The 24,205-nt window shown below is 43.5% G+C and overlaps 1 protein-coding gene across 3 annotated transcripts; it reads right to left on the bottom strand.

Annotated features, from left to right (window-relative positions):
* On the bottom strand, positions 1–22,888 carry camsap3 (calmodulin regulated spectrin-associated protein family, member 3). Of its 3 annotated transcripts, none has more exons than XM_035180901.2 (18): positions 22,414–22,888; positions 15,732–15,994; positions 9,213–9,353; positions 8,943–9,026; positions 8,555–8,587; positions 7,628–7,766; positions 6,974–7,113; positions 6,798–6,882; positions 6,653–6,695; positions 6,505–6,560; positions 6,162–6,234; positions 3,999–6,081; positions 3,773–3,897; positions 3,335–3,627; positions 3,124–3,217; positions 2,632–2,750; positions 2,406–2,524; positions 1–2,313 (listed from the first exon to the last, which is right to left on the bottom strand). In XM_035180901.2, exons 1-18 carry the CDS (start codon positions 22,544–22,546, stop codon positions 2,014–2,016), a joined length of 4,323 nt encoding a protein of 1,440 aa, XP_035036792.1. In that variant the 5' UTR covers positions 22,547–22,888; the 3' UTR covers positions 1–2,013. The 3 variants fall into 3 exon arrangements, with proteins under 3 accessions (XP_035036792.1, XP_035036794.1, XP_035036793.1); XM_035180903.2 differs by having other exon boundaries at positions 6,162–6,198; XM_035180902.2 differs by lacking the exon at positions 8,555–8,587.
* Between the last annotated feature and the right edge of the window lie 1,317 nt (positions 22,889–24,205).

Genomic DNA, 24,205 nt, shown 5'->3' with positions numbered 1-24,205 from the left:
TTCAAAAAGGATTTTTATTCGTCTGGTCCAGTTGCAGGGATAGTCAAGTTTATGAAATGAACATACATAGTGTTCTGGCACAAATTTGATAACGCATAAGAAAGAAAAATGGTATGCCACCTCCTACATGAAATGAATGAGTGACTTAAGACCTTAACCAAAAAAAAGACAAGTAGAAACAGAAAACTAAACATCAAATGCAACATCTAATGCAAACCAAATAAATACATCTCTGGGTGATGTGGGGATTTCTAGGGGAGAATTGCACAGAATCAAAAAATATAGTGTTAACTACCATGTACTACTCTTTACAAATACATAAATACAAACATCCACGTATTTCATATGCACTCCTCCACGCACACTTTTAATCAATCATCTACTTTACCTTTTTCTTAATGCTGCTCAACACATTTTTCACATCTCACGCAAACACACGAGGCAGTCAGACAGCTGCAGGAGCTGCTAAAGACTGAAGAGGAAGAGAAGAAGCCAAACTCCCACAGATCCTATGGTGAATTTGAACTGATCACAAAACAGATGCAGAGTCGATTGTTTTCTTTCACTCCGTGATATTGGTAAAAACAAAACGGTTTGGCGTTTACATTCCCCCAGTTATACATGGAGTCTAGAGATTGTGGGGATGATGAGGGCTGTTACAGTCTGTAATTATCCTTCATTAAGAAAACAATGTCGAGACACACAAACAGGGAATCATATAATAGGAAACAGACTCCTAGTGACCTAAAGGGTTTATTAATCCCTAGACGAAAGGTTTCAGCAATTTTCATCTGTTTGACAATTTCTATTCATTCTCATTCACTCTTTCTCATCTCAACCATCCATCTCACTAATGCTCAAGCAGCAGGCTAGCTTATTCATAGCTTACAAAGGTCAACTTACTTTTTACAAATCATTGTCAAAAAAAAAAAAAAATCAAAGTAATCAGCATTCAGTATATATTAAATTAGCAATGATTATCATTTTCACACAGAGCTGTATCCAAGTAATGGTAAACACGATAAAGCCCTCCTTCATGTTTTCCAGGATCGTATCTCGAGATAGACTCAGATGACGTTTCAATTCATCATGTCGAGAATGAGAAAGCAATTTAACAGGAAACGAGTCACATGAATTTTATTCTTCTCTCAGCTCTCAATGGCTGAAGTGATTTGTCCAGCAAAAACATGTCAAAATAGTATTAAAAAAAACATCCAGATGTCTACAGCTGAAGGAGAGTGGAAGTGGAGTGGAGTGCACAGACTGAGGAGCACAAGCGGTTTCTCGGTGTGAAATTCCACAGTAGCAACCACCAGCGCAGCCCACAGAGGAACCACCCCGTGGTACTTTCTCGTCCTGACCAATCGGTAGAAATACCCCTGAATGGATCGAGCGGTTAGTGTGTGCCCTACATTCATATGAGAGCAGTGTTACCTGCTGTTCATTTTCAGCTGAGATCAGAACAGGGAGCTGAGCCACTTGACTCATTCGACTGGAGAGAGAGAGTGGGTTCGAAGAAAAGGCAGCAAAAGGAAAAGCAAGCAGAATCGAGAGGGGAAGGGGGGACTACTCCGGCCCAAAATACTGTTAAGCGGGCAAAGGCAGTATGGTCGTCTCCTCTTTTTCTTACCTAAGAGTTGTGAAAAATTACTCTGGGGGCAGAATAAGGCAAGTCACAGGGAGGCAGGGTGCAAGAGGAAGAGAATTCTTCATCCTGGCAGAATTAGAAGATTACATTTTACAATCGAGGGCCAATCAGAAGCTCTTGAAACTATTTTAACTACAATGGCTGAAGGAGTGAGTGAGTGAGTGATTGGCTCTTTCTCTTGGCATGTAGAGTTTTTGCTGTAGGGGTCAAGGTTGATATTTCAGTCATGCTGTCCGTTGTTAGTCTAACTGTATACTGAACAACCTCAAGTGCCTCACTGGCCAAAATACAGGACAATAGGAGTCATGCTGGGAGTGGGTTCCCTGAATGATAACATCTCCACCCATCTTTTCTGTGCATCGTCTTTATTTGGGGGTGCCGAGCTTTTTGGGAGTTCCTGGGCGCTTTTGCCAAATGTGACCGGGGATGGTGAAGGCGTCGACGCTCATGGACATGGTTTTGGACGGGATGGCCGTGAACTGCTTGCGGTCAGAGCTGTACTTGTAAATGGACTCAACCATCTCGGGTGAGATGAAGCGGGGGCCGATACCAGTGAGCCGTACCATCTCCTCTGTTTCAGGGTTCATGGTGTAAACTGCTCTGAATTGGCAGCTGGAATCTCTGAAGAGGATGAGGAAATGATTGGCAGTGCTTTTCTCCATATCCTGAAGAGAGAAAGAAACACCGGTTAACTGCAGCAGAGACCAGAACTCAGTCACTTATAGCCTAGTTGGGGTGGACCTCTTTGTTGGCTTACCTCTACAATCTTGTTTTTCTGTGGTTCATTGACCTTGCCGGCCAGGCAGCAGCGAGTGATGGCATTATGGATGATGAACTTGTTGGACTTAAAGCTAGGCTCCTTGTACAGCTTCGGTCCTGCAGGATAACAGTTTCCAAATGTCATGTACCCGACAGAATCATGTTCATTGAATGTAATTTTTATAGTTTAAAACAAAACTCGACGTTGGGAACATATGACTGACCTGTGTATTCTGGGATTGAGGCAGGGGAGGAAATGGTGGAGCCATTCTCCCAGTCTCTCTCTCCATTCATAGCCATCGATCGTCCTGGTGACATTAGCCGGGAAGGAGAGTGTGAACGGCTAGAGGAAGTCACAAAAGATAAGTCGTTATTAGACCTTGAGGCTGTGTGCCTACGCCCGTATTATATTGGTTGAGCAAAAGAGCTATGGATATACAATCCTACAAACAGTAAACTCACTAACAATATTGAAAACTTTGTCTTCGATATTCTGGCAATATTTTATTTGCACGTTTGTAAATATTTACAAACGTGTATTAAAAAATTATCAATAATTATGTGTTATTTTTCATTAATAAAAGTCTAGTCTCATATAATGAAAACAATTTATAATCATGGAGCTCAGCATTTTTTTTAATAGTAAATTTGCTTATATCTTTGGGACTTGTTTTTGGCTCATTACTTCCTCTCAAGCCTCTCAATGTGCAGGTTACCTGGGAGACTTCCTAATTGACAGGCCTCCAGAGTCATTCGCCATGGATGACAGGTTCATGGTTGAGTGGGAGTACACTTTGTTCAGCCTGGTGCCTAGATGAGGGAAGAGAGGATGGAAAAAGGGGAAATTATACTAAGAAGCCAAAAGCATGTGTGTGTAAAAAGCGGACATATAAAAGACACCAGTTAGTGAACGTTCAAACTATTTACCCGTGAAACCCTTGGCAGGGCTGTGAGAGAGTCCGGAGTCATCTCTGAACACAGTCTTGGGTCTCTGCTTCTTGACCCCGCGAACCGTGGTGGGTTTCTGCCTCAGCACCTTGTCCAAGTCTTCCATGATCTTCAGCTGGTGTCTCCGTTCATACTCCTGCCTAGTGAAGTCATCTCTGCGCTTGGGAGTCCCCTCTACTGGTGTGGTGCGTGATGCTGTAGGGGTGCCGGGGGTCGGTGGTGTGTCCTCTCCCTTGTTCCCCCAGCCCTCGATGATCATCCACTGAGGCTTGCTGAAAGTAAATAATATATATGTATTCACACTTTATGAACCTGAATAATAAATAAATAAAGTTACATTTAATTTCACAAAGACACAAAATGCTACAGCCTTCATCTGGCTATGGGTGCAGATGTTTGAGTGAAAATGATTCTCACTTTAATTCTTTTTCTTTTTCCTGCTCCAGTTTGCGCCTTTTCATCTCATCTGCTCTTTTCTGCTGTTTCTCCAGCAAAGCTGCTCTTCGCTGGGCCATCTCGTCCTCCGGTCGCTTCATGTCATCCTAATAATGAAGACCAAAATAAAAAAAACATTAACGTGGAGAAGTTACAAAACACTGAATTTTTAGAATGGGACATTCATTAATAATGATTAGTCACCTACCTTGAAAAAGAAACCGACCCCTCCTTTCATCTCTGGTTCTGTCTGGTCACTCATTGTGTCAGAAAAGGCGTCAGGTAGTTGGTCATCCTCATCCCCATCTTGCAGAGCAGACAGCGGGATCTCAATCAGGCTGCTGCGTTTGCCATTCACCATCCCGGCAGGGGCATCACTCTCAAAGGAGCACTCTGATGGGGCACCAGAGCTGCAGCCCCCACCTCCAAGCCCCTCCTTCTTGGCTGCATGACCATGCAAAGACCCTGCGTCCAGGTCCATGCTAAATATGCTATGGTCATCGTTGGAGCCTACCTCTGACAGGGTGTCATCTGCGGCAGGACGGTGCGTCGGGGTAGGAAATGGTACAGGGGTCAGTGTCGGCGTGGGAACTGGACTTGGTCCATACGAGCGCAGGTCATCTAGGCTGCCAGAGTCCCCAATAGAGAATGAGGATGAAGTCTGGACTTGGGACTGCCAGGGATTTACTCGCCGACGGTGGGGGATGCGGTCCACGTTTTGATGAGTGACAAGAACTCTCGACACGGTCGGGACCTTAATGTCCAAGGGACGACTGTTTTGGTGGTGTCTGGGGCTTTTAGGGGGCACAGATTGGGCTCTACGGTGGACATGAGGAGATTTAGGAGGAGTGCCGTGGTTTGTGATTTTACGCGATGGAGAAGGAGAGGAGGAGGCTGAATTTAAATCTCGGTTGGATTCTCGAGACATGCGTGCAGGGGTATGGGCTGGGGTGGAGGTTTTAGGGCTGGCTGGAATAACCCAGGAACCCACAGCTTTCTTCTTGACGAGATGGTTCTGCTGCTCTGTAAGTCGGTGCATGTCACTTTGCAGGGAGCTGAGAGCTGCAGTCAGCTTCGACACAGCATTGTTATAGTCCCCTAGTGGAGCCACCATTTTTTCACCCGGTGTCCCAGAGCCCTTCTCTCCTGGTGTACCTGCCTTTTCTTTGGAGTGACTTAACGGTTTGTTGAGCTGAAGCCCCCCTTTGACATTACCCTCATCCTTCACTGAGGGGCGCTGTTCCTCCTCCATGTGAGCTAGCCTTTCTTCCAAGTTCAAGCGAGAGAGTTCCTCTTTTGTGGATGAGGTGCTGACCTTGCCATCCCCTCCTTCCCCCTCGCCCTCATCCTGCTCCTTCTTTAACTGCAGAAAGGCACTCTTACCCAGTCTTTGCCTGTGCTTGGAAAAAATGGCCTCAATGCGTTTCTTCTGGGCTTCGATAGCTCTGCGCTTTTCTTCAAGCCGAACTCCCAGCTCAGTCATCTCATTATTGAGTTGTGGGCTCTTGCTGGGGCTTTCCTCAGTCTTTTGTGCCCATGTGGTCATCTGAGGAGAAGAGGAGTCCCTGGCTTTCGGAGAATCTATTATCTGCTTCTTTTTGCGCTCTGCAAAGCTGGTCAACTTGACACCGCTGTCAGACTCCTCTTTGCCATGGCTCCTAGCAGAGTGAGCACCAGCAGCTGGTGTGGTGGGAGTGGACCGGGCCTTAGGCATGTCTTCTGATGCATCTGAGTCCACACTGCCGTCTCTCAAGACTGAGTCATCATCTCGTGAACATTCGGAGGTGTTCCTGGTGCGAGCGGAGTCCCTGGACTCTCCTGTAGGCCGGTACATCATTCCTGAGCGTGAAGGAGCGGAGCAGCTCATGTTGCTGGTGTGTCGCGAACTAGCGGGGTCATCAGGAGAGTGGAGGTAGAAGCCATCAGGAGCCCCATCCGGGTGTAAACGAGGCTCCATCTTGCTCTCGTTGTGGATAATTTGGAGAGCCTCCTCGATGGTAGGCAGCTCTCCTGTTTCACTCTCTGCAAGACCATTCTGCTCTGCCAACCGTGGAATACTAGGAGCCTGTGTGGCCCAGGAAGCTCTCTGTGAGCCACTGGGGCCCAAGGGTTTGTTAAGCAAATGGCTGATGTCTTCAGGAGGGGTGTAGGGTACGTGGATTATGTTTTGGGCTGCTCGGTTGAGTTGATCTGAGCTCACAGAGCGGGTTATCACGGGGTCGCCCATCACAATGTCCACATCACTGTCCAGGCCAAAAGGGATGCTGAAGGATACTGCTGACAAGGGTCGGCTGAGAAAGAGAGAAAAATGTCAGTACAAGTCCAATCGAAAAAGTAAGAAAGACAGTGTTGCCGAATATATTGGTCTAACCTGAGAGGTTTCTTGCTCCATGTCTTTCCAATTCCTTCTATATGAGACATTGAGGTAGACTGAGTCAAAGATCCTGAGTATAATGGGACACACACACAAACATGTGAAGGCATGCACACAACACAGGGAGGCACAACACACATGGATGCACATGTCAACCAAACTGCACAATAAAAGTAAAAAAAATATGTACAAGTGGTTTAAGATATTTATAAAAGTAAGAAAACAAGGGTATCGTGCAACATGAAAAATACAAACAAGCATTGAGGGGAAAATGAAAATGATAAGCGCATACAAAGGTCTGTAGTTTGATGTTATGATGAGAAGACAGTATTAATCTTACCTGATGCGGGGCAGGAGATAGGGAGAAAAGGCTTCTTGAAGATAGAAGGGGAGGTACTGCAAGCCAGGGAAAAAATAAAGTTCAAGTGCATCCAAAGAATTTATCAGACTACTTAAAAAACAAATGAACATTAAGAGAGCTTCAGTACCTGTTTCCAGTCAAGCTACTTGGTGTTACTGGTGTGGAACCATCTAACAAAGAGATAAATCCTACGATTAGACAATCTCATGTCATGATCTTCCTTGTAAGATGTTACAGGATTTACAAAGCACCACATAATTAGTGACACTTACCCAACGCGTTTATTGGCTGAACAAAGTCTGGCTTTCGTACTTCGAACCAGCTAAGCAGTTCTGCCAGGAAGCTCAGCCAGTTGACCTACAAAAATCACACAAAAATAAATCAGGTATTAAGAAAACTCAGTACTCTGGATTTTTTTGTGAGTGTGTCATTCAGTCAACGGAAGTACCTGAAGCTCCTGTGGGGTGTACATCATGTCCTCCAGTGCCAAGTGACAGCAGCTCTTCAGACAGCTGTCACAGAATTCACGGATGAACTGCAAGTTGTACAGGCTGTCTGCTACAGACATGGAATCCTTCATACAAACATCTTGGGGAGAGGAAAACAAACATTTATTAACTGATATAATAACTTCAGTACAAAAGCAAAGTTGTAAAGTAAACTACAGTAAAGCTTTTCACTCCTAAGCTGCTTTCAGACATGCACTGAACTCCGGATATTCTCCAAAAATGATCCGGATGGGCTGGATTTGAAAACGCAAATGTCCAAGCTACAGACACTTTTGAGTGTTTTCCGCCGGTGTCTTTCTGCTGTAAACAAAAACATCTGACTTCAGCAACTGAATTGATACGTCATGTCCTGCCTCCTGCTCTACCTAGACACCCCCCCTCACCTAAACCCTCTGGAGAGTTTCCTGTTGTTGTGAACACGTCTGACCTGGACAATATCCTGCTCCATTGATCATATGTTCATACATGAACTCCAGGTAAAGTCCAGATAATGTCCGGACAATTTGGTTTGGACATTATCCAGACTTTGCCTGGAGTTCATGTCAGAAAACGGCTGTAGGGTCAGGGTTAGTGGTTAGAGTGTTTGTTGGTACCTTCAAGTCTTAGCAGTCCAGGACAATAGTAATGTATGACAGCAGCAATGGCACAACCACTGGACAGGTCTTTGACTTCATTCACCACTGGAAAGATGGCCGTTTGTTTGGACTGAATTTTATCCTTCCTGTAGCGGAGCTAAAAAAAACAACAAAAAAGCAAAAAACAGCAAATCAACAACACAATCTACTACTTAAAAAGGTTTATGAGTGAAATATTTGTTACGTGTAGTTAACGTTAAACATCACCATCAAAGTCAGTGTTTTCAAAACACAGGTCAATACTCTTAAGTCCAAATGCATTTTAATACAGAAAATGTTTTAATAACTGCATGTGAGAAAGAGGACAAAAAAACGGTCATGCTAATATGTACAAGAGACGGATTAGGTGAAGAAATGATAAATTCAAGGGGAGGGCAGGATGTAGGAGGGTTTTGTCAGGAAAAAGTGGGACAGGTCAGGGTCTCAAGAGAAAGAGAAAGAAAAAAGGCGTCTCCAGTACAACTGAGGTAAACAAAAAAAAAAACAGACGGTCAGCAGGGACGAGCCGACAAGAATCCTGTCTCTGTTAACCCCTGTAGCTTTTCACAACAAACACACACCTCTGTCACAGACAACCAGAGGAACCGGTTAGACATCGATCACTTTCAAGGCCTGCTCGGGTCCCAATTGTGATTCATGCACCACTCATGTTTCGACAAACAATGCCTTCCACGCCCCTGCCATGCCCCGCCCTATGACATTTACGCTGTGACGTGCAATTCAATGCAGCGTATAGAATGTGATGCACACTAGCATTCCCACACCAGCATATGGAGAAAAAAATAAAAACACACCTGACCATCAGATATTTGCTGATAAATTTGATGAAGACACTGGAAGGATGGAGGGACAGGGGGAGGGAGCAGAGGAAAGGAGGGAACTTACAGGAACAAGTTTCCAGTACCAGCGAGTGGGACACTGTCAGAGAGGAGGAGGGGATAGGAAAAAGAGAAAGACAGGGAGGTGGAGAACAGGAGCACAACAAGAGGTATTACGCCTACAGAAGAAGAACTAGACAAAAGGAGAGAAAGGGTTTGAGATGATGCTAATTTCTTGCCATGACAACACAACCTTGTTGACAAAGCAGTGACGCTGCACTGTATTTATTGTGTCAACCACTCCTGGGCCTGAAAGTGCAGCAAAACCAACAATATAGGCTTAATAGAGAGACACTTTTATGTAACACTGAATACATCATGTCAAAGGGTGTGTTTGGATATAATGATGTGTGACAAGAGATAGAAATACACTGGATGTGTAATGTAAAACTCACAGAGGGTTGAAGAGGTTGGGGCTCTGTAGCCTGAGACGAGTCATTCTGGGGTCCTTCTGTAAGTTCTCTCAGCTTCTGATTTAACTGAGGATACGGTAAGAAAAAAATATATATATAGTTAGTACACTTAGGTGAAGGATCTGTACTTTGTGTCATGTTTATAAAATGGCTAACGTGACATTGTATCTTGTACAACAGACAGCTAAATAAGTATGAACAATTTCTGACAGGATGCAATAAAGATGTGTTCCTCTCTGGCCGGCTCTTTACCCCGTTAACCCAATGAAGCAGAGCCTCCTCCCAGCTGGCAGCTCCGCCCAGCAACTCAGCCGAACCACACGTCTTCACCGCAGCCACCGTCTCCATGGCTCCCGCTGTCATCAGGGCGTCTATCACGGCAAGGTGGGCGCTCTGCACCAATAGCATGGAGGAAAAAGAAGAGGAAGAGTCAGAGCTGGGGCCAGAGAGCATAACAACATAAATCAATTAGAGCTAACACAATAATGCTGCACGCTGACATTTCTCCGGCTCACTGCAGATCACCTCTTACTGTTGTACCACGACTGATAGTTACCAGCAGCATCCTCTAGAGGTCACCAGACGCCACGTGAGTCAGCGGAAACACAAACAAGAGTTCTCAGCGAGCAAACGCACACACGAGTGGATGTCGGTGAACTTTGGACCTATGTTTGTACAATCATTAAATCATTAAAAGAGGCAGTGGACCTGTAATGTGCTAACATGCGTGTTCCTGCACTGTCATTCCTCAGCTGTTCTCCCTTCATTTGCCTTCTCCGTCTCTATTGTGCAGTGAAACATTGCTTTATGACTCATGTGTAGGAGACTGTGGGAGAAAATGAGGTGTTGTAACTAGATCACCAGGAAGCAAAAGAAAAAACTGCATTCTCAGTGTTCCATGTGCTTTCTGCTCCTCTGGTGTTTGTGTTTTTCCAGACAGAGAAAATGCTGTAAAACGGTCTAACTACATATACACTTCTTTTGCCCACACATAAACAATCAGTCAAAACCTCTTGCTTACATATATTCTCTATTCCCAAGCACTTTTATCCAGCAGATTTTTCCTCATACTTGAGACGTGAGACCATTACTGTGTTCTCTCTAATGGCCAGAGCCCATTAAAATGCACCACCGACATTATCAGCTCAGTCAGAGTGAACAGCTTAACTCTATAAACCTGTTAGCTCATTAGAAGTTGTGCTCCACTGTGCCATGGAGCTGAAACCAACAGATCTTCACATGTCTAACCTCCATTGTGCTCCAAGAGATTCAGATATTTTAACCATGTACATAATTTACATTTTATTCCCACAAACAATTGGCAAATAACATAAATCATTGGGATTATTCATGATAGCAATTCTGTTTCAAGTTTTTGTATTCAATGTATAATTCTCACATTTTCCTGTATCAATTTCACTTGTAGTTGCCATCAAACAGCAGCACTGGGTCCCCAGCCGCCTCAATACTAGCTAATTGCAACAAGCCCCTTGTTATAGTAATTAATTCTGGCCAGTCAGAAGACAGGCAAGTCGCAAACAACACATTCCTGTCAAGGGGCCACTCCTACAATCTCCAATCTTCAGTTTTGAGCCTAATCTGTGCAAATCAGTGCCTGCTCCCTTTTACTACTTACAAATTCCACTTTAGAGGCCAGACATTCTTGGTCTAACCTCTTAGCGTTGCCCCTGATCGAGGCTGGTGGCGCTCCAGCTGCGTGCATGAGCCCTGTCTGCATGTCTGCTTACTCAACCCTGATGTAAAGTGCTGACCTAGACAGACCCACTGATGGGTCGAGCAGGGCGGGCTACGCCAGCAAAGGCTTGTCAGATAGCATTGGGTCAGGCTCTCTGGATGTGCTGCAGTCAGTCACTGGGAGCGATGTGGCTCTGGCTCACCTGCTCCCACAAACTCGGCTGCCAGGACAAGAGCTGCAGCTTCTATGTTAAGTGGAAATATCGGTCAACGGTCTGATTGTTATTCATATTTACAAATCAACTTTCATATATATCAGCATTCATACACTGAATATATATGGTAAAATAAAATGTTCTAGTCTTGATGACTGAGCTTCTTTGAATGGTATAAAATGAATTGTAATTTAGGAACTAGAGGGATGTGAGGGGCTGTGTTGGCCTGCAGTTATTTAACATTTTAATTTTCTTGAATTATTTGCTTTGTAAATTAATGTCTTGTGAAAAAGGAGCAGATTATATAAGATTATTATTCTTTGTCTGCATTTAAATTGTTTTGTTTGGTCGGTGAATTAAATAAACATACACACATATATATATACACACACACACACACACACACACACACACACACACACACACACACACACACACACACACACACACACACACACACACACACACACACACACACACACACACACACACACACACACACACACACACACACACACACACACACACACATATATACAAAATTCTGTGCTTGTCTTGAGATTGAGGCCTGATTGAGGTCCGGATTAAATAAAGTCACTAATATGTCTGAGCCCTACAACACAGCACACTGATGTTGAGCTAAATTCTGCCAGTAGCTGTGAAACCCTCCAGATCAAACGAGGTGATTTAAGGAAGGCTCATACTTTTGCATTTAGCCACACAGTGTAATCACAGGTTGGAGCTTTTGTCACAGTGTGAAAGAAGACAGGATGAGTGAGAGAGAGAAAGAAGAAATGAACAAGAGAGAATGACAGACTGGGTGAAAGTGGCAGACCCTGTTGTCGTACTGTACACTAATTATTCAGAGGAGACAAAAAGGGCTGAATGACAGGGGGGCAGGGGGGGCTGCTAGTGGATTTCCCCCTGCAGACCCAGGAGAGCTTGCTAAGCTAAATCACAAGTCTCCCTAATGAGAGGGGAGAGAGGAGCGACTCATGAACACACAGCGCAGAGACTGCCAGATCACCATAACAACCAACTAGCTGACCCACAATGCATCTCAACACAAGCCTGACCACAGCACCGCTCTGTGCTCTGGCTTAGCACCGGCTCTCTGCTCGGAAACATCCAGCCAGCAAACACTTAGCGATCCACAAACCAGTGTGAGAAAGAGGAAAAATTAATACCTCGTCAATTAACCCGATCAATCTTTATGGTCTTTACGGCCCAAATCTGCTTACATCATCGTGTCAAAGATGTGCCAAACAAAGAATGTGAAGTTATTATTGTGGATCAGTAAGCGAGATTACAGTGAGGGCAAAACCTGATTATGTCTGAAATATGACTTAACCCCATCCCCCTACCTTGCCTGATGCTGTGAGGGAGACAAACAGGGGGATCTGGCAGGTCTGGGGCCCGGCACAGGGATTTTGCACAGGAGGTTATATGGTTATCAGTTCGTCCATTTGAACATGGACTGTATGCATAAGCAAAGAAAAAAGAAAGAAAAAAGTCTACAACAGTTTTAAACCACAGGATGTAAATGTTGATTTTCGTACTCCACATTAATTTTTCCATCAGCTAAGGTCCAAAGCAGAAGAGAAAGATGATGGTTCCAGATATTTCTGATAGTCTGCCACTTCTATTTCCAACTAATCTCTTGACTGATGCGCACATGAGCAGAAAGCTGCCAACACAGCAGTATGATTTAAGTGTCAGTATCCATCCAAAACCAACAAGGGACCAGAGGAGGGTTAGCTGCATTATGGCTACATGACTTACTTTGTCACTGTGGGAACTAACGCTCAGCCCAGTCCTCCAGTGCAATCAATTTCAGCCGGTTAGAAACGTGATGACATCCCACTGTCCCAGCCAACAATGGATGTAATAAATTAGTGATGAGCGTGATGTTGAGAGATGTTATGTTATGTGCATTGTGAGTCAGTGGTCATCTCTGGCGTGTCATCTAGTCGTGGATGATGACGTTCAGTCTGCATGGCAGATTATCTCTAATCTTCACAGATCTTTATCCTCAATCTCAGGAGTGATGGGGGTTGGGGTACGTGGGTAAAGGGTGGAGACTGCAGAAAGCTCCATTTCTGATGGCCACTCCAAAGGGGCCCAAGGATGTACTCTCGCTCCAGGCACTAGCCTGTGAAAACAATGGTGCTAGCTTAGGTTGCAAGAGCTGGGCCATTGACTGTTTCTACAACCTTATACACTCTGAAAGCATATTTATCAATAACTGTTCACAAGTTTAATTATCAAAAATAGATGTAACTACATTTAAAATTTAATTTTGTAAGATAATACATTATATTAACATTAGGATAACAAAACATTATATTAACACATAATCTTTGATATTATTGTCAATACCTTGTACACAAGCATGTCCAGCATGCATGGAATTACAAGACACTATAAACTGAAATAAACTAAATCCAGAATTGCTAGTAATTCAAAACAAATTTTACATATTATAAGTAAAGTTTTATTTAGAAGGTTACATCAAGACACAAAGAACAAGATTAAGTCTAAGTTAATGAATATATATTGTCTTGTTTCTAACGTAATTGTTTGTGCTTTAGACTTTAGACCCTATCTTGTTACAGACTATTCAGAGGAAAATGGGACTCACTCTCCACTTGTCCTAGATGATGCAGCTCACTGCGTTCATTTTCTTCCTGTATATTTCTAAATCTAACTATTGACCAAGGAATGTCAAGGTCTAGAGGCAGGGACAAACAAGACATGCTTCTTCATCCTGTAGCAGCAGCTTAACAGTTTGATGAAGGGAATATTACTGTGGTGTTTTTGCCCTACTTTAATCAACGCACCAACTGCGTAGTTTTACATAGCAGGTCACTGGCACGCCGTACTGACACTGGTGCTGCAAACCCAAGCCAGCACAAACATCTTAGTGGGTCAGGATAAACCTACATCCCTGGATTTATACATAAGCCAAATTTCTCAATGAATAGCAATGATGCAAGATGTTAAATCAATCTATAACAAATGGAAAAAGCATCAATAGTGCATGGCTCCGTCACCTGTCAGTGACAAACATGACTCAACATACTTTTATGTAAATGCACTGTTATCCTCTTGTTTGACACAGATAAGTGAAGCTGTAACATACAGCAGCGCTGCAGCAAATTGCTGCTGCTCCAAAGCAGTTTACTGGCCAAGACCCACATTGATGCTCCATCCTTTAATGCTGCTGCAGCATGACCCACTTTCATTGCTTGCCAGAGTTTCATGATGAACCATAGTCTGGAATAATAATCTGGAAGCCATATCTAGAGCTGAGATGCACGCAAATACACACAAATTGCAGCAACATCATGAAATAAGGGACGTACTGTGTCGTCAGGCCTTTATTCTGATGCTGTAGGGATAAGGATGAATAGGGAAATCATGATCCTTGTTGCTATGTCTACAACCTTTAACATCATATGTTTTGTTTTTCTTAACTTTCCCCCCCGATTGAAATCTTTGTGTATTTTGGTGTGAAGTAGAACATCTGTCAGAGCAGGTGGTTAACTCTCAGCAGGTTTGTAGTTTAGAAAAAAAAAACTGTCCTGCCCAAACAACTGTATATGACTTCAAATTCAGGGCAAGCTTACATTAGGTTTGTTTTGTCCTATTAGGTATGGTTATACCACAGTAGTAAATTAATCAACCTATAATTTTCATATCAACGGGCTAATGGTCATAAAACTCCTGTGCTGTTTAGTTAAGATGTCATAGATACATTTAAGTGTATCATCACAACTGCCGGCAATAGAAGAACTGCATCTGCTGAAGGGTTTTTCAGCAGCGGAGCAAACAACCTTCAAGGTACAACAACAGTATCCATGCAGATCCCTGGAGACTCCATAGAGGTTTTTAAAAAACAGCCTGTATGTTTATGATCCAAGATGGCTGGGAAAATACAGTTGTATGCCACTTTGTGAGGAAGATAATCTGTACAAAGTACCTCCCCTCATTTAGACTATTATGATTCCATAGAAAATGAAATTAGTCCTATTGTGAGAGGGAGATAAAAATAAATGGGAGAGGGAGAGAGAGGGGGGGGCGAGAGTGGGAGAGAGAGAGAGTGGGGAGAGAGAGAGAAGAGAGAGAGAGAGAGAGAGAGAGAGAGAGAGAGAGAGAGAGAGAGAGAGAGAGAGAGAGATCATTGTGAAGGGCTAAGAGGACAAACCAGTTCCTCTTGATTTTACTCACTAAACTCACAGTATTCCCTCAACCCAGTATCTAATGTTTCACCAGAACTGTTTAACCATTGTCCTGGTCCGGACCAACTATTGTATCCCGATCCTCCCTTCCTCTCACAACCTGGAATTAAAGTAGTCGTCCCTTGTGTCACCATTACTGCCCTAGCAGCTGGATAGACTCATCCTCTCAGATCAGCTGGGGGGGGCACCGGGGGATGGGGGTGGGGTCGGATGAGCGGGGGTCTTTTTGATGTCCTTTAATCCCTCGAATCAAAGCATAAACAAGCCCATGTATCATCAACCAAGCACATGCAGCTACTTCTCTGTGGACTCCTGTATAGCAGAGTATCTGGTTTCATGGGGAGGTGACGTTCACTTCTTGGCCTGATACACAAACATAAAACAGTTTCTACCTCAATGAATCAATCCTGCCTGCCAGACCAGTGTGGCATCATCACCTTTGTGTATGGTCCAAAAGTTGCTGGGTTCTTCCTTGGCCCATATCTCCCCCCTTCCACCAAGTTTCAATAAAATCAGTTCAGTAGTTTTTGCATAATCCTGCTAATAGACATCAATGAAAACATAACCTCCTTGGCAGAGGTAAAATTCTGTTAGTCTGTATATAAGCTCCATATTTTTACCATTTTGATGGGTTTATGACGGAGGTCTGCATCAGTCACTAGTGTGTCCTTGTCTTTGGAGACGATGCCTTTCTGAGTGAGGAGCTCCAGCAGGGCAATGTTGTCTTTGGGCTGCGCCTCAGCTCCAGCGCCCCCCAGTAAGAGGCTGTAGGTGCGGCAGTAAAGTTCGGAGGACTGCAGAAGGCGTGCGACTGGCGGTTTAAGGTGCTCCTGCTCATACTGGTCACAGTAGAAGGGGTCGCGCAGCTCTGCGGGGACATTCTCTACCAAGAGAAAAAACAAAACAGACAGAGTTTGATAGGTTCCAGGAGGAATGGTGCTTCTTAACAAATAAAGATGTATATATATATATAATTAAGCTCTGACTACTTCTTTCACACCTTCATTTGCTCAGTTAAAGATCATCCTAAACATGGGAACTGACACCTGCTTTCTGCTCAGTGGTAGATTAATACAGTTGGTATATACCCTTGGTCGACATTCAAGTACATGGGTAGAGGAGAGCAAGCAGTAAGGTCATTGGGTCATGTCAGACGCTGCAGATTACAAGATGCTCGGCCACTTGCTTCTTCCCTATTTGTACAAAAGCTTCAGTGAACATTGCTCTTTCAGATCTTGACAGAGACATTTTAATCTCAGAGGCACAAATCAGTAACCTGAATAATCTACAAACTCAAAACTTTCAAAAGAAAATGAGAAAACTCTAAGTGGGTTCAGACTGGGCTCTCTGTAAATAACATTGGCACAGCCTAAAAAAACATATCCGAAAAACACACACTTGACACGCCCTCGATGAAACTGTTTTTTCAGCATCCAGATCAATCAAACAGGAAACTCAATAGCTTGTTTCTCTGTGTAAACATACTGGAATAAGTGTCCTTCTGTTTTAAGGGGCCTTCAGCGAAAAAAGGTGACAAGCTGGAATACCAGCAGTCTGCCTGAAAAGAGAAAGGACAGATGTCATAGTAATGTGTGTTTATGAGTGTGTAGGGTTCTTCCTAACAAAGGGATTATTACAAGGGAGGTTTCACTATGTTGTTGTATAATTACAAAGTCATGTAATAGATTCACTGACATCAGACAACAAAACGCTCGGCTTCAGAGGTGAGACGGTGCCATGTTCTCTCTCCCTCTCCCTCCACGATGACTGTAGATGTCAGACAATATGGTCGGTCCCACCACACGGTCCACTTTACTGTAAATGCGACTGCGTGCCATGACTACAATGCTCACTTTACTGCTGTAAAGCCTGTGAAACACCAACCAAACTGTCCATCTTTAGGTCTCAGTTTCACAAAGTTACATGACACGTAAAAATCGTTTTACAGGTTCCCAAGATGACGTTTACAACGAAAAAGGAAAAACTTCACCAGAAGGCAAAGCAGCATGCAAATGCCAGGACTCAGTGAAATGAGAGAGATCGATACGAGCATGATTTCCCTAAGGGAGAGTCTGGCCATGAATAATGACTTGGTGTGTCACACACAGTGTATCACATAGAAAAACTTTTTATTTTTTATTTAAAGCTGCAAATCTTGAAGCAATAAAAATAACAACTAGCTGGCCTTGAGTGTAACTAAAGCCCCGGTCAAAAGCAGAGTGATGCCTCCACAGATGTGACATAACGTCAACTCCAGGGAAATATTTGGGATCAAAACACAAGCTTGTGTGTGTTTGCATAAACTCGAGCAACAGTCTCTCTGCCACTTTCACAGGTCATGGGGTCAGTGCTTATCTCCTGGACTGAATAAAGAGGCAAAAGTCAAATGTGTGCAAAGATTATTAACGTGGCCACATTATTATGCTGGGAGAGCAGGGAGATTACTCCTCAAGTAGAGAGGTTAAAATAAGCATTTGCCATCTACCAAGGAGATTCTGACCCACAGATTTAATCCCTACCACCTGCAGGAGCTCTGTGCTGAAGCTGACCCTGACCTCGAATCTTTGTGTGTTAGAATTAAGCAAACAGACATTTTTTTCTACAGCAGCAGTGCCACGTTGTTGTTGTTTTTATAGTAAAAAGAAAAATAGGGAAGACTATGTCAGCGATGGACCATCATGAACAATATTTAATCTAAAGTCTCTAATCTCCTGCCGTTGTGGCTGCAGTGAGTTCAGCTGTGTTCGCTGACGTGCATTGCTTGAGAGCCGGCTGATAAAAAGAAGCAATGTGTCCTTCTCCTTCACTGACTGATTGAGCTAGCATGCTGGTCATGACACAGGCATTACTACTCGAGTGTGACAGTAATCAACAGGATAAGGACAAACACCAAAAGAAGGTTTGCTGGGGAGAAAATCTATGACAAGACTCCAGCACCTCTCAAAATAAGATTCTTGTGAAACAATCATCATTGGCTTTCAGGAAGGTTGTTACAGCAACACGGAGCTTTAAGTAGCTCTCTATAATAACATGGCACAGCACTATGTAAATATCGCTGGATTTGACAATCTTACCTGTCAGGCTGCTTAATGGAACCCAGGCTAAGATTAGATATATAATAACGTCTCAAATGTGAAGTGGTGTACAAAGTAAATAAGTTTAAATTGCAATATTACCCTTTCTACCCAAACTTATGTTTAGGCACAAGTCCATACCTGACCAATTAAAAGTTGCATTCAGTGTCAGCATTCCACTTTAAGAGAACATTTTACTAAATGAATAACTCAGCATTACTTGTGTTTTGATAAGGCTATTCGCTGTAAGTTTAAACTTTCTCTCTGTGGAAAACTGAGGTATAAACATCCTCATCATGTGGCAGAAAGGTTCAAACACAGATGATTATCCGCTCCTGTTTTTAGAACAAAGCCGGCACTATTTTGTTGCCCAAAAACTTCCTGGTGGTGAGAGAGGCTATGCTAACACCCTACCATTCATGTGACCCACTAGTTCAGAGAACAATGCTCATGCCAACATTTATATCAAAATACAGGTGAGACAGCTTTTTCAAGAGAACATGTAAAAACTGTATACACATACAGTACAAGCCACATTCACCCATTCAGACACCCATTCACGCAGCACTACTACATGTTGCACACTTGCTATCAAACACGTTGCCAAGACCACCATCAGGAGCCATTTGGGGTTCAGTATCTTGCCCAAGGACACTTCAGCATGTGGCCTGGAGCAGACATGGATCAAACCACTGACCCTCTGGACATTGTGGATGACATGCTCTACCTCCTGAGCCACAGGACAGAGACTGCCCGGGGTATCCCATCTCTCTATACACCCACAGGTCCACTTAACACGAATAAGCCATCCCTAACAGCCCTGTGTGTCCTGTAAACCATCACCACAGCCGGCGCTCTATACGACTTAAGCAACGCAGCCTGTAACTGCATTACAGAGTCAGTGTACACAGAACAACATCCTAGGGACAGTCCCACTTCATCATATGTGCTAACAGGACAACACTGGATAACAGAGTGACAGTGTGCATTAGCCTGAAGCAGAACGGTTTTAGGTTTAGACACTGACTTCCAACCAGATCTGTTGGTTTTACTGTGATCTTTGTCCTCCATGTGTGGTGTGGCAAGTGACTTCACATACACATTATCTTTAAACACACTTCACAAGTTAGTGACTGTAAACAGGGTTGAACCTAAGAGTTTCGAGCAGTACACCAATCAGGCCTTCCTCTTGAGTAAACACTAAAAGCAAGAACACATCCTCCTCAGGTCCTTGTCCCTTGTTGACTCACCATAGCTACAATGATGGGGAGAGGGTGAGTAATCACTCCAATAGGATTTCGGGAGCAGCTTGTAGCTAGATGAGGCTAACATGCTAAAGAGAAAAAGTCGGAAGAGGAGAAACCCATGACCAAAACAGATGTTTAAGCTGGGCCATAAACTGGAAGACGCACAAATTAAATTACATACTTAGAAGGTAAACTGAAAGACAAATGCTGTTTACTTTATGAGTAAGTTTGTTCCAACCCTTCAAACAGGTGGATCAAGAGTTTCTGGTCTCATTCCAGTGTAAAAGTACAAACTAGTTTGACTTACCCTCAAAAGATCTGTCAAGTCACCTGTTTACAGCAACTAGGGGCAGAACCTAAACTACATCCTTGCCAAACAACTTTTCCTTTGCATGAGGAAAATATTATGCATCAGTGTCCTGTCAGGCCATTACAAAACATGATCAGATGGCATTTCATTACTGAGAAACCACGTATCTACCACGAAAGTCTTAAAGCATGTATAGTCTGATAGAAAATGTAGAAAATATGAATAGGCCTCTATGTGGTGCATCATTTATATCTGCATATAAACAAACCCATACTAGCAGAATCCAGTAAATGACAGCATGTAAATCTGACACTTTATGCTGCTTCTTGACAATGACAATGTTATTATGACGCTCCAAACATGCTGTCATAACAGAGTCTATGGTGCCACATCCTTTGTGAGCGGTTTGTTGCTGGAGCATGATCTCCTTTCCATTCAAAAAGGTATGGTTTAGAGCCATACAGTCAAAAATGATAATTTATCACCATAAATGTCACATTATTATTTTGTTATTATGTTTAAAGACTGATGCTGAGTGAAGGTTCTGGTTTCAAACTCTTGTATAACACTTGGTAAACAGCAAAACATTTTACAAATATGAGGCAGATCACTGTGCTTGCGTAATGCATTTATCCACATATATATTGGACTGGAAGAAAATGTGAATATTGATATTGTTTTTTCGCCCAGCCCAGGATGGTTCAGTGTCTCCTTTGCTTAACAAGGTGGAGAAAAACTGCTGCATGAGAATCTGACGAGGTTTATGCATTATATTTACAACCGTTATACTTGTGCATCAATTAAAATTGTTTAATTTATTATGGGTTTGGTTGTGTTGAAAATGAGTTTGTGTTTTCTGTTCACTTGTCCTCCTAGCCTTGAAATATTTTATACCAACAATGGCATTTCAGGCCAAGCCTAAAAGTAGCATTGATTAATTTTAGGGTAGACTAGAGATATTTTATTATTCCTGTCATTAGGCCCTTGCCAGCTCTCGTTCTCAGCCTAAATAAAGACCCGAGATGTATATACTATGGGATCCTGTGTTAACTCCATTTTGTATCACAAAGACGGAGATTAAAAATGGTGCCTATTGTAATCATTAGGATAATTGACCTAGAAGAGCTGGGGACCAGACGACCTGCTCAGGCTCCAGCTGTGTCTATCTGTTGTTCTCCAGGCTGAACCTTTCCCTTTCTGGGAAGGGACATGATGATGTCATCTTGACTTTGCAGGAAACTATCAGTAAGGCCATTGAGTTGATGAAGATTAAAAAATGCACATCGACAACACACGCAGCCTTGGTCTTCATATTCCTGTATCTTGGGATGAAGGGCGACTTTGACCAGAGGGTGTGGTTGAGGTGCTTAACAGAGCACACGCAGACACGGCAGCTTATAGGCCAGGGACTTGCCTGGGATTGTGTAACATGCGAGTCATGTTGTTAGAGTCAAAACAGAGATCCCCTCCCACCATTTTCATTCCAAACTGAGTTAAATCTGTCTTTGAAATATTGACAATTAACCTCCAGCTTAGTGTGATTTACATGCACGGCTCAGAGACGTGAATGCGCTTTCTTGATTCTTACCGTGTGCCGCTTTAGTAAATGGATCTAAATTATATTACTTAAAAACAGTGACCTAACACAGGACTGGTGTGTGTACTCTTCTGTTAAAAACAAAATAAAAAAGAGAGTGTGTCGTCAAGCCTATTTCAAACAGGACAGTTTTAGGTGTCCTCTGTGAGAGATCTAATCTTTAGAGATAGGCCTCGAAAACAGAGAGACTTGTTATCACCTCAGGGTCAGAAGTGACGCTCTGTAAAAGTCTCCAAACACCAACATGCTCGGTCTTATGATACGTCTGCTCATTCAGGTTATTTTCTGAGGTGGGTGTGTTTTGTATCACAGAGGCTGGATGGTTTCACACATGCAGGCGCACCTTGACACAGGATACTGGAAAAGTAACCCCCAAAAAAATAAATTGCTGGGCAGTGAATTCCCTCTGTGCAGGGATGCAGCTACTTGATCCAAATTCTTAACTGAATACAACTGGTGCTGTCATTTTTAGTAGTGAAAATCCCCCCACGCCCCAACAAGATTAAAAACATCCCTGCAATTTGTGACCGAAGCCCTGCAGACAGAAATACAGACATAATGGGTGAGAGTGATAAGGCCTGAAGGGAGGAGGCCTGTTCCTCTGAACCAAACACAAACACACAAACACACACACATACACAGACACACACACCATACCTTTAAAATGTGACCACCCATTGACCGAGAACAAATGACATGTGTCAGTGTAAAAAAAATGCGTAGGGCGCATGGTCCCTTTCATTTGCTGCTCTTTGTGCTGGAAACTGCTGAGCCACACACACACACACACACACACACACACACACACACACACACACACACACACACACACACACACACACACACACACACACACACACACACACACACACACACACACACACAAATACACACACACACAAACACACACACACACACACTGTCACCCTACATGCATGTGCTCACCTCTGCTGCCGAACAGAATATAAACACACACACACACACACGCACACGATGAGCGCAACAAAAGGACGCATGAGACCTCTGTGAATACGACTCGAGCTGGGCAGGCCTGCAGCCTCCACTCTAACCTACCTGCGCTGCCGTAGGACTTTGCCAACAGCCACCCGACGCTTGCGCAAATTTTCGCCTTGGCACAGTCGTACAAGTCGGATGGTTTTATCTCCGGGACCACGAAAGTCTTCCTCATGGTGGGGGAGTCCACCATAGCGAGGGTGCGAGGGGGTGGGAAGCGGTGCCGGTTCCAAAATAAACAAGACAGCAAAAGAAAAATATTCACGCTATCATCCTCTCCGACTGCTCCACACGACCGGGGCTTGGATTACGGATTGTGGAAGGGGGGGGATATCCGGCCCGGAGCTGCGTCCAAATGCGGGTTAAAGTCCTTCTCTGTGCGACTGTAGTTGATCGAATCCCGGTTGAATGGAAGCCTCACGACCAGGAGAAGCTCCGAGCCGCCGGGTTGCTGGAGAAAACCGGACTGTTGCCCTTATTCTTGCCCTCCTTCGTCCGCATCGCCGTGCGCCCTGCTCGCTGCGCGGAGCTCCACTGAGAGCCGCGCCGATGACTGACGGCCAGGTGCTCCACACAGGCGTCGCTCGCTCGGCCCGCCGGCCAATGGGAGTGGGGCTCTGGTCGATGGGGGCGGGAGCAGGCAGACAGACAGGAGGAAAGGTGTGATATCCTGCTACAGGTGCACTTCCTGGCGGACAGGTGAACGCCTGCAGGGACACTTTCTCACCGGGAAGGTCAAACAACATCAAGTGACCGAATTATAGAAATGTCACCGCAACGCAAATGCTATAAATGTGTTTCTTTATATGTAAACAATGAGCAAGAATGACCAATTAGTGTACAGATCCGTCACCTAAGTTGCAAAACCACAATATAAGAACACCTCAAGGTAGTTGGTATACAAAATGTACACGCTCACAAGTACTATCACCTTAAATAAGTCACATAGTCCATTCATAAGTGTCTTTAACTATTTTACAAACCCATATCATTGTATTTGAGTCTATCATCATGCAAATCCCACCATCGCTTCGATAACTGCAAAACACCTATTTGGGTAGTATCCATCTATGTATTGGATTTTATAAGTTGATCTTATATTTTGTATGTAAAATGAAAGTAACTAACTACATGGGTGTCGGTTTAATTGTACACAACTGCAAAAAAAGGCCTTCAATGTATTTAGTTACTTTCCACAACTGACACCGAATTTACATGTAGTTCCAGCAGTTACTGCTTTGCCTCAATCAAGGAAACATTTTTTCACAAATGTTCACAAACAATGTAGATGAAAAATCACATTTTTGGAAGTATTTGCAGTCTGAAAATTGAGGCTTTTACCTCACTGGTCAGGTGGAAGGTCCTGGTTCAACACCACAATACACCAGTTCCAGGTCTGCTATTCTGTCAATCATCCTAATCAGTGACTTCTTGCAGGCAGAAAATGTAAATGTCACATTTGTGTTGTTTTGCAAGGCTTCTTGTTTTTGCTTTAATAATAATTAAAGAATTAGATCAGAACTATTAATATCCACTTCTGATTAACAATTCACTGAGTAGCACAGATGAGCAATAATGTCTTTAACACCTGCAGATATAGTCAATCCTTTATTTACTGGTTGACAGGAGCAGAGTAAACATGCTGTTACATCTAAACAAGGAAAAGGAATTGATATAGGAATATAGTCGTTTGCCTAATGTTAGTGGAACTTCAAACCCTTTTCTTTCTATTTGTTTTTTAACCTTTGTTTCTTGTAGTCCACATTAGACAAATTAAATCTCAAGAGTGACTCATCACATGATGTTGCTCAAAGTTCCAAGAGCTCCCTGGGCCGCCCCACTGCAGTAACTT

This window comes from Hippoglossus stenolepis, chromosome 16 (genome assembly GCF_022539355.2).
Source record: "Hippoglossus stenolepis isolate QCI-W04-F060 chromosome 16, HSTE1.2, whole genome shotgun sequence".
NCBI lineage: Eukaryota > Metazoa > Chordata > Actinopteri > Pleuronectiformes > Pleuronectidae > Hippoglossus > Hippoglossus stenolepis.
Note: the sequence above shows the minus strand (reverse complement) of the source record. Positions and strands in the feature narration are given on the sequence as shown.

Excerpts from the sequence above, each read along its gene's own strand:
- camsap3 (XM_035180901.2), bottom strand. The coding sequence starts at position 22,546 with ATGGTGGACTCCCCCACCATGAGGAAGACTTTCGTGGTCCCGGAGATA. Across the intron at positions 7,767-8,554 it reads GGTACTGGAAACTTGTTCCT|CTCCGCTACAGGAAGGATAA; the intron begins GTAAGTTCCCTC and ends TGTTTTTTTTAG. Across the intron at positions 6,235-6,504 it reads TATCTCCTGCCCCGCATCAG|GATCTTTGACTCAGTCTACC; the intron begins GTAAGATTAATA and ends CATTATACTCAG.